The 11,091-nt window shown below is 42.8% G+C and overlaps 1 protein-coding gene across 1 annotated transcript in view; it reads left to right on the top strand.

Moving 5' to 3' along the window:
• Window positions 1-4,463: 4,463 nt before the first annotated feature.
• ADCY7 (adenylate cyclase 7) overlaps window positions 4,464-11,091 on the top strand; it is a 57,880-nt gene continuing 51,252 nt past the window's right edge. The window contains exons 1-3 of the mRNA XM_044659725.1: window positions 4,464-4,634; window positions 7,650-7,853; window positions 9,708-9,891. Of these exons, the coding sequence (XP_044515660.1) occupies window positions 4,464-4,634; window positions 7,650-7,853; window positions 9,708-9,891 (559 nt within the window). The remainder of the gene's footprint in view (window positions 4,635-7,649; window positions 7,854-9,707; window positions 9,892-11,091) is intronic.

The raw sequence follows: 11,091 nt of genomic DNA, 5'->3' as shown, positions 1-11,091 counted from the left end.
TGCAATCTGCTTGTATATTGTATGCTCAGAGAGGAGGCTGATAGAAAGGGTGATAGAAGCTACAAGTCAAAATGCCCAGGTACTAGTCTTGTTCTGTCATTAACTAGCTATAATACCTTGGATAAGTCCTCTTCTTTCTCTGGACCTTAGAAAAAAGAGGTAGTGGACTAAGTGATCTCTAAGTTGCCTTCTGACTCTATGTGACACCCCCTAATATTTATGCCTCAGTTTCTCCGTATGCCAAAATGGAACTACTAGCTCTTGCACTGCTTGACTCCTTGACAGAGTAGTTGTGAATATCCAGTGATGTCATAGGTGTGAAGTTGAAAGTACTGTACAGGTGAACCCCCTGGGCTCCAAGCTTTTGAGGGGCACTGACAAACTAGAGAATGAAGGGAGGATAGTGAGGTTTGGATGAAGAAACTGGGTATGGTTAGACTGGAGAAAGGGGATGGGTAGAAAGGGGATCATAATGATTGTCCTCAAATACTAAAGGTACTATCTTGTGGAAGGAAGAATTGAAATTAGTCTGTGACTGTGGAGGACAGAGATAAGAGCATTGGGTGGATGGGGAAGATGGGAGAGATTACAATTTAAACTGGATCTTCCTAATAGCCAGAGCTATGATATAGACTCATGTTGAGGAATCTATGGCACGCATGCTGGAGAGGGTTGCTCCCCTCCCCCTCTCCACCATGCCTGAGGACATTTCTCCCATCACTCATCCCTCTGCCCAGCAGCTCAATGGGAGCACTTCCTCCCTCCCCTATCTGGGGTAAGGCAGGGGGCTCGCATGTAGGGTGAGGGTTGCAGTTTGGGCATTTGGTCTCTAAAAGGTTCACCATCACTGATATAGATTTTCTCTTTTGCTAGTGAGCTGCCTATCACTGGAAAAGTTTAAGCTGAGGCTGGATCAGTACCTGTCAGATGATATCAGGGAAATAAAAAAATTTATATCTGTCTATATTATTAGCCTTTATTTTTCCCTCTTTTAATTATTTTTTAAAATTAAAATTTTATTTGTTACATTAAAATTTCCAGGTAACTCCCTTCCCACACTAGCATTTCAGGGCATAAAACTATGTCTTGTTTATTTCTATTTTATCCAACAAAATAGATAAACCATTGGTTAAAATGATTTTTTTTTAAAGGGAAATTCTTTCCCAGGTTGGGAGGCTAACCTTCCAGCTCCGATGTTTGGGGGTCCTAGGAAGTATTCTCATGATTGTTTTTGGGCAGCAGCACCACTGTGAGCCAGGTACATTCAGAAGGTAGTTAAATGCTTCTTCTCAGCAATAAAAACGCTTTCCACTTTCTGATCTGATTTGGCTGCCAGCTCTCTGAGGGTAGGGGTGTGGTGGGGATGATTCTTGGGAGAACAGCCAAGGGCTACCATGGAGATAGTAATTGAGGAGTGAAGAAGCTATGCCCATGTTATCAAATCTTAATAAAACCTTACATTGGCCCCCTCCTCCCCACCACAGACTGGGAGGAAGGAGAAGGCCTTGGCTTTCTACTGAGCTGCCTTTCTCTCCTGGCCCTTTCCAAAACTCATTCTGACAGTGCCTGTCATTTGGGGGAACAATGTTACTCTACTGTTAGTGCAGTTTTTCTCCCTTGACCCTAGTTGCCATGGGAGCCCTTTTCACAAATGCTGAAGTAAAAAAGTGTTTGACCAGGGACTGAACCTTCAGCCCCAGCAGCACTTGCAAACGCTTTGAATAGTGGGCTTCTGAATCTGTGTTTTCCCATTTGGAACTTTATTTTTTGTGGGGAGGAGGAAGATGGTAAGAAGGAAAGAGAAAGGAGGAGGGCTTGATTTTGTTTTCCTTGAAAGTATTAATGGCAGGAGGTCAAGAGAGGAAAGAAAAAAAATTGTACATGGGTGAACTGATCAGTAGTGTGACCGGGGATAAATTGGCCAACTTTTTTGGGCCTCTGAACCCTCTTCTTTAAAATCAGAGAACTGGATCAGTTGATCTCTAAAGTCCCTTCCCACTCTCATATTCTATATTCTAAGTTCTGGAAAGGTGACATATTGGGGCAGTGTGCTCTCTAATAACCCATCCTGGCTCTGAAATTCTAGGCATATAACTGTGTCCGCTCGGTGAATAAGATACAGGACTGAGGCCAAGACAGTCTTTTAAGGACGACCAACATTCTTGAGATGCTTAGCCAGTTAGCCCAGGTCATCAGACAGCTCTGTTTGAGGCTTTGCTGGGTTAGATTTTGAGCAGATGTCTGTGAAGCATTATTTTTTCCCCAACTCAACTGATACGTATTTTTTTTTTTTATTGCTTTCGGCTCTCTAGGTGATTATTTTGTTCTAGGCATGCCTTACAACAACTGTGTGACCAAATACTTGGATGCTAAATTTAGTCAATGTGGTCTGGAGGATTAGATGTGGAAGGTAGCTTGTGACCCTGGCCAAGTCATTTAAGCTTTCTAAGCCTCAGTTTCCCCATGTTAACTAGGAATAATTACATCTACCTTATAAGGGAACGAGGATGAAATGAGCAGTCTCTAAAGCTCTTTGCAAATCTTAAAGTATTACTTAAATATGGATTACTTTCATTATTATTATTTGAAATAACTCTGCAATGACTTCTATTGCAAAGTGAATAATGTGCATGACTGTTCTAAATTAGGAACTCCTTCCCCACCCTCCACACACAATAACAATTTATTAATCACCTAAAATATTCCAGGCACTCCTGGGCTCTAGGGATGCAATGGTTCCTGCCTCAAAGAGCTGCCCTTCTATAGGAGACCTACATGTGTGTATTTAAGTACCGACAGAAAAAATAATAGTTAACATTTATACGGCACTTATAAAGTGCTTTGCAAATTTCAGTATATTAACCTATTTATCTTAACCAGGAGGTAGGTGCTATTATTACCTCCATTTTACAGAGAGGAAACTGAGGCATACAGATTAAGTGACTTGCCCAGGTTTACTCAGCTAGTAAATTTCTGAGGAAGGATTTGAATTCAAGTTTTTATCATTCTGGATTGGCAGGGTACTAGCAGTTGGGGAGACCAGAAAAAGCTTCACCTCAAACAGATGCTCTTAATGATTTTTATGTCATGGACTCCTTTGGCAGTCTGGTGGAGCTGGAGGATCCTTTCTCAGAATGTTTTTAAATGCATAAAATAAAACACGTAGGATTACAAAGGAAATGTTGAATAGTTATTAAAAAAAAAAAAAAGCTTTTTTGAAAGCTCATAGCTCCCAGCTTGATAATCCCTGCAATTGAAGATGGCAGTTGAGCTGAATTGTGAAGGAAATGAGGGATTCTAGGAGTTGGAGATGAGGAAGGACCGTATTTCAGGTAACGGGAGACAGTCATGGCCAATCCCAGTGACATGTGTGAACAGTAAGGGGCTGATGTGACTGGACTGGAGTGCTGAAGGGGTTGTTGTCGTTCAGTCATGACCATAGTACACCAGGTCTTTCAAGCCTCCACTATCTCTCAGTCCAAGTTCACATTCATTGTTTCCACAACATTATTTACCCCTTTTATTCTCTGCTATCCCCTTCTCCTTTTGCCTTCAATCTTTTCCAACACCAGTATCTTTTCCAGTGAGTTTTATCTTCTCATTATATGACCAAAGTATTCAAGGGTTAGCTTCAGCTTCAGTATTTGACCTTCCAGTGAGAGTCTGAATTAATTTCTTAAAGTCTGAAGGGGAATAATGTGTAATATAAGGCTTGAAAGATAGATGGGGTACGGTGGGAAGGGTTTTAAAGATAAGAAGTTTCTATTTGGTCCTTAAAGGCAATAAGAAACAGAGTTTATAGTAGGAAAGTGACCTGGTCAAACTTGCTTTTTAGGAAAATCACTTTATTTTATTTTTAAAGTTCAGACATTTATTTTTTCCAAATTGCAAGTAAAACCAATTTTAATGTTCATTTTCTAATATTTTGAAGTCCATACTTCTGAATATAGCTACATGTATTTCGTGGTTTGTGAGTACCCAAGAACTATGGATAGGTGCCCAAACTCTGTGTCCGACCTTGGAATTGAGAAGGGGTGTGGGAAGATTCAGCCCATCACCCCAGCCCACCAAGTTTCATTAAAGTTCTTTTTTTTGCTTTGTGTCTTTACAGTTGTTGACACCTATCAAGGGTCATCTGCAACTTTGGTTGGATCAGCAGGAGTCTGCTGCAGAGATGGTTAGAAACACCTGAAACAAATGAAGGCTATGCTGGCCAGTAGCAGAGAGTGGGCTTTACCCTGGCGCTGGTGAAGCTGTTGAAGAGGTGGATGCTTCCAAGTTCAAATAAGTACCAGATGCCCTTCCTCCCAACTTACTCACCTTTGGTCCCCAAGAACTGTTGAAAGCAAGTGGAGATTGACAGATGTGCCTGGGAAACCAGGCTCCCTCTTTTCTTGCGGGAACCCCATCTATTGAGCAGCGGAAGAAGCCACTGGAAGTGGAAGCCTCTTGACTGAGAGAGGATGCCCACCAAAGGGAAATACTTCCTCAATGATGATGAGGAGTGGAAGAGCAAAGATTCCCGCTATGAGCAGTTCCACCACATGAGTCAACACTATCCTTTTCTGCTCATCTTCCTCTCTATTGCCATCATTTCCTCACTCATACTCATTGTCCTTTCCTTCTTCCATTCGGTGAGTGGATTAGCCAGGGTGGTGGGAAAGAGACCACACTAGGAATTGCGGATTAGCTAGGGTGGTGGGAAAGAGATTAGGCTAGGAATTATGAGACCTCTGTTTTAGTTCTGGATCCACCAGTAAACTAGGTCTGTGACCAGTGGGCTGGTCATGTCCTGTTTCTTGGTCTCAGTTTCCTTTTTTATGAAATGAGGAAGAGAAAGGGGGGAGGGAAGGAACAAGCATTTATCAAACTACTATTACATATGTTGGGAGGGATAATTTAATTAATTTTAATCCTATTTTTACAGTTGAATTAATTGAAGCAAACAAAAATTGTGATTTGACCTCAAATCTTCCTTATTCCAGGCCGAGTGCTTGAACTCTGTCTATTGTATAATTTACTAGGGGAAATAGGGTTGGGTTTGGAGCTAGAAGATCTGAGTTCAAATCTAAGCTCTACCACCTACATCTGTGTCACCCTGGGTAAATGACTTAACTCTATTGACCTCGGTTTCCTCACCTATAAAATGATAAGAGAGTTAGATTATATGATCTCTAACTTTCCTTCCATCTCTGAATCTGTAATCCTAGGATAATAATTCTGCCCTGACTATTTAATGGAAGTGTTTGTTTGGATCAAATGAGTTCATGAACAGGGGAGCTTTGAAAAATTAAAAAATATTGCATGACTAGGAGTTAGTGATGGAAGGATCAGAGTTCTGCTAGTCCCTTGAGGATCCTTGTTTAGTGGGAACAACCTCCTTTCCTTTGATTGTTTCTCCTGTTTGCTCTTCGCTCTGCTAAGGAGAAAGTGGTGGCCTGGGAGTCAGGACAAATAGGTTTTGCTTCTCACTTTGACACTGACTTGCTTTAAAAAAAAAAACCACCCCAAACTTCACTTTCTGCCCTACTAACAATTCTTAGACAGCAGGTCAAAGGCTAGGCATGGGGGTTAAGTGACTTGCCCAGGAGCACACAGCTTGGAAGTATCTGAGGCCATATTTGAACCCAGACCCTCCCAGGTGGGCCTGGCACTATGCTACTTAGCTGCCTCTTACTATTTGATTTTTGATAAATTCACTTTATAGAGAGAGCTTTGTATTCTGAGTGAGAACAATCAGAGGAGCTGGGTTCAAATCCCAGGCTTTCCACTTCCTACTTCTTTGGGCAAATAGCTTAAGCTTTTTGCTCCTCATTTTCCTCTCTTCTAAAATTAGGGGAAGGGGTTGGCTAGATGACCTCTGAAGTTCCCTTCATTGGAAATCTATGATGTTATGATTTGCATTTTGCTCCCCGCACCCTCCACCTGCATACGATATTTGCTGCTTCTCGCTCTAAGAGGGAAGTGAGGTTGAGTGGCCTCTCTAAGAGGTCTTGTCCAGCATGTAGCATTCTGATTGGGGCTGGGAGTAAAGAGACACTTCAGGCAATGAAAACAGGAGTTATAAATAATATTTTGTTGATACACTCCTTCCAATACAATAGATTACAACTCACATATTCATGTTTGCTTGTGCTGTGCATTAATAAGAATATTGAAAAGAACTACTCACATAAAGCAATAATCTCAGTTGATCCTTGCAATGCCCCTATGACTTTGGGAAATCAACCAATAATATTCTCATTTTATGGACACGGAAACTAAGGTTGGGAGGAGTTGAATGACTTGCCCAAGGTCACATAGCTATTTCGGAAGTAGTACCTGGAAGGTCAGTGGGAGATGTCCTACAAAGAGATGACAGTGTCTTAGAAGAAAGACCCTTAGCAAAAGGGAAATAGTGGTAGGAATTATTATAAGAGGATGTCTAAACCTTGCCTTGGCAGCCAGGATTCTAGTCTCAGTTTGTTCCTTTGTAGCAATTATTTGAGAGATGATGTAAATCAAGACAGCTTCTCTTTGAAAGACCCTCCCTCCCTGCCAATCAGTCAAAAATCACCCCTTTCATTTGTAACAGATCAATCACTAGACTAGAATTAAGCATCCCTCCTCACTTCTGAGGCAGAGAAGGCTAAAATGGCCTTCAGGGCCTACTAGGGAGCCCAGCAGATTATTCCAGGGTCTCCCCAAGAGTTGTTTGCTACAACTGGACCAGCTCTGGAAATCATATCAACCTCTGTTCTAGATAAGCTTTGGACCTCGTTAGTGAAACATCCCCAATGCCAGAAAGGCATGAGATCTTTCAAAGGAATTTGAAATTTAGATTTTATAGCCCTTTACAATTCACAGAGTAGTTTCTTCACAGTGGCAATAGTAGGAGGATTTGTTTCTTTTATCTGTAAAACTTGCAATTTCTTTTTTTGTAAAATGGGAGTAATGATATACCACCTACTTTACGGGTGGTTTTCAGTAATGGCTCTTGTAGATCTTAAAGTGCTATAGCAATGGGAGATGTCCTTCCTGGTGAGAAACTGAGGCTCAGAAAGGGAAGTGAATTATGCATCAGTAATAGTCCTACCAGGATTTAAACCTGTCTATCTTCTTCTAATATATTGCCTTGTCTCTCTGAGCTAAGTAGAGGGGATAAAATGGGGAGGGGTGTGAAGAAGCTGCCTCCCCCCTGGATTAGGTGATTTTTTTTTACTAATCCCAGACACTGTCGTGGGTACCAAGGTCTCTAGTCCCTTTGATTAAAAGTGGATTACTCATACTTAGCTTCCTCCCCCCATCAAAAAACCTGTAGTAGTTGCTTCTGTAAGTCTTAGAGATAAGGAGGGAAACCGAGGCTGAGAAATGAAGTCTTGCCTTCATCAGTTTCCTCTTCTTGAGTGAATGAAAGCATGATCCATCCTCCTGAAGTAGCTGATTATTTCATAGGATAGACAACCCAGGGAGGCTTCCCCATTTCCCTCCCTACTCCTCAAACCTGGAGAAATTTAGCCTATAAAGGTTGAAGGGGTGGGGAAGACCATCAGCACTGGTGGTGAGACGGGCTAACACAGGAGGACTTTATAGAGGAGGAGGCAGATCTAGAAACAGGACAGTCGTGAGATGTGTATTCTTACTGTGATGTATGTTTGACTGGCTCCTAGAACCGCCCTGGACACCAAACCTTCTTGGCGACTGCGTTCTTGACTCTCATCCTATTTGCAATCATTTATGCGCTGGTGTATGTGGAGTGCCTTTTTCAAAAATGGCTCAAATTCTTTGCTGTAGTCATCTGGATTTGCTTCTTGACCCTGGGTTTCGTCTTAATCTTCGACTTCAGGGATAAGAAAAACTTCGTGTGGGAGCAGGTAATTATCTGTGGGACCCAGGACCCTTGGGTCTCCTTCACTGTCTGATGGAGAGAAGCAGTATGGTGTTGTGGACTGGCTATTTGCTTGTGAAACAGCACGTTTGGGTTGCATCCCTGGTTCTGTCACAAATTCCCCAAAGGAGCTGTCACTAATTTCCCAGAGGTCTTTGTGTAAGCTAGGTTCCTTCTATGCCCCTTAGCTTCTTCCCCTGCTGTAAAACAGTGGCGTTGGACCAGGTGGTCTCTGAGACTCCTTCCAATTTAGACATTCCAAAGTTGTGTGACTTTGCTAACTTATACCGAATTGATTTATTCTTTGAGGAAAAAAAGAGAGCTGGGGATATGAAAACCTTCCCTTTCCAATTATATGCACTAATGGAGGTGGGGCAGTGAGGGGTAGAATCTACAAATTGTAGGGGTTTTTGTTGGAGTATACAAGTTACTTTTTCACTGAGGTTAATTCAGGCTAATGTATGAAACATCTGCCTTGTTAAGGCACTAGTTGAGGCTGGTGGAAGGGAGGTTCTTAGCCAGGATCTAGATTTGAGGGGGGGAAACTGCTCAACATTCACACTTGGTTGAAGTGTCTAGAAGGTATTTTAGAGGTCATTTGGTTGACCTCCCCCATTTTATAGATGAGAAAACAGAGGCTTAGATCTACTGATTTGCCCACACAGATAGTAAGTGAAAAAGCCAGGATTCAAACCCAGGACCTTGGAAGACAAATTGCACAGTGTTTTCACCCTTTCCACACAAACCATATCCCAGAGGGTATGGCTGTTGTCTTGTGCCCTTGTCATTGGGCCAGGTGAACACTTCTGAGTGTTAATTATCCTTTCCCAGGGGAACCCCTGGGATGGAAGCTGCCCTGTCCTGGAGGAGCCTATTTGTAACCATTCTCAGTTCTAGCCTAGGGTATTAGTCTGTCAGCTGTTCTGTCTCCGAGCTCATGGGTTTATTAGGGGTTTAAAACTTCACTCTGGGTGAAACTTGGCAGGCCCAAATCTTGGCCTCCAAACTGCATTTTAACGTGTGGGAAATGATGAATAAACTTGGCTTTCCCTTGAGTAAAAAAGAAAACGAAATTTTAGATTTTTTCTTTTGGTTCCATGTTCTTATAAACTTTCTTCTTGGTCGTGGCTCATTTGATAAGGGAAGCATGCCACAATGAAGACAGCTCGGGGTCTGAGTGACCATATTTGGAGGCTGATGGTTGGGAAACTGGAGAATTTTTACCCATCTGCTCCAGAGCTCAGGGGCCATCCCCAACTCAGCTGACTTTTAGCTTTCTGTGCTCCCGTAGGAGAGATAGGACTTGGGTAATGTCTCAAATTCAGTGAATAACTTTACCCTTCTCTCCCCAAGAATTACCCTCCCTCACTCAATTTTAGAATGATGAGTGAAGAGCCAAATTGGTTTGATTCCAGGCCCAGAGGTTTGGGATCATTTTTCTTCTCTTTTCCCCTTTTCTGGAATGGTGGGCAATCCCATAGCAAGGAAGAGGAAGGAAAGCCTGGCTATAATTGACATCGAAGATGGCCTTGTTGGAAGGAACCAGAAGACTGAGATTTACATCCTGGTTCTTATACTTACCTGTATGACCTTGAACAAGTCATTTAAACTCTAGGACTTTAGTATCATTCTCTGTAAATTTAAGGGGCTGGACAAAATGTTCTCTAATATTCTTTCAACACTAAGTTCCATGATAGATACACAGGATAATTGGCACCTGGGTTTCAACTCTTGGCTGTGCCAGGAGTAATGATCATGATTTATTCCAGTGGTTCCCAAACTTTTTTGGCCTACCGCCCCCTTTCCAGAAGCTGATGTTCACCCTGTCTTCTTTCTCCAGGTGCCCTTCTTTCTATTCATCATCTTCACCGTGTACACCATGCTGCCTTTTGAGATGAAAGATGCCATTGTGGTGAATGTCCTGTCTACTCTGTCTTATCTGCTGGTGGTAGGGGTCCGGGCTGAGGTGTTCAAAGCAATGCCTCCTTTGCCGCTGGTGCTTCAGGTAAGAAGCAACTATAAATGTAGCCCACACTTATTAAGTGCTTAGTGCAAGCAGAGCTGTCTAGGAGGCACCAGGCAAGGCACAAGTTTGAATAAACTCAAGATCTTGCCCTCTAGAAGCTTATAGCCCAGAAGACACCAGCACTGGTGACTAACTGAAATGCTTGATGGCCCAGTGGGCTTCAGTGAACCCGATCTGTGGGAAATCAACCCTAAAGAAATGCTAAAGAGAAGAGAGTGCAACTTTGGCCTGAGGATTACTCTTATAGGCATTATTTTCAGATTTTCAGTTATTGCTCCTAGCAGCAGTGGGCTGATCTGAGTTCCTGGCTATTGTGTAGAGGTCTAGCCCTTGGACAGGTAGATGGAACATTTATTCAACACTTACTATGTTCCAGGAACTGTGCTAAGTGCTTAGAATACAAAAATAAGGGAGAAAGATGGCCTCTACTCTCATTTGAATGGGAGAAGAAAACAGCCAGGGTGGAAGCTGGGGAGGGAGTACCCATGTAGGGATAAGGCATCCAGGGTAGAGATGAAGCAGACAGGAGAGTGAGCTGAAGTGAGTGACATGGCAGGAGCTTCTTAGGATATGGTAGTTCCTGACAGGGACTGAACAATGAGTCGGCCTAAGAGTAGAGTCATCTTCAGAGGGGGATAGGCAGCCAGCATACCAAAGAGAACAAAATCCCAGGGGAGGCATTGTTTGGGGTCCCTAGGGGAAAAATCCAGTCTGGCTTCCCCCTCTGGTCTAAATTCATCAATAGGACTGGTGCTTGCATATCTTTGGGGTCTGAAGAGAGTACAGAAGTGTATTGGGTGGGAAGGCAGGACTTAAATGTAGGGACTGAGCCACTGTTTTCTAATTACTTCTCCAAGGATAGTCTTCGCTATGACTAAGACCATGGAGAAGGGGGAAGGAGGCTTTTAAAAAATTAGGCATGGCTTTCCCCAGGGGTTTACGTGCCATTTGCTACCCACATGCCTATCCCCAGCACTGGTTAATGGGAAGTGGTGATGAAGTGACCACTAGAAGGGGGAAGGTTGTAACCAACCAGCCTTGTCTGTTTTCTGGATATATGTCATATGGTAATAGAGGGAGATAAGCCACAAGGATCTTCGTTTCTTCGTTTCTTCCTTCCTTCCTTCCTTCCTTCCTTCCTTCCTTCCTTCCTTCTTTCCTTCCTTCCTTCCTTCCTTCCTTCCTTCCTTTCTTCCTT

The sequence above is a fragment of the Gracilinanus agilis genome, chromosome 2 (assembly GCF_016433145.1).
Source record: "Gracilinanus agilis isolate LMUSP501 chromosome 2, AgileGrace, whole genome shotgun sequence".
In the NCBI taxonomy this organism is placed as follows: Eukaryota; Metazoa; Chordata; class Mammalia; order Didelphimorphia; family Didelphidae; genus Gracilinanus; species Gracilinanus agilis.
Note: the sequence above shows the minus strand (reverse complement) of the source record. Positions and strands in the feature narration are given on the sequence as shown.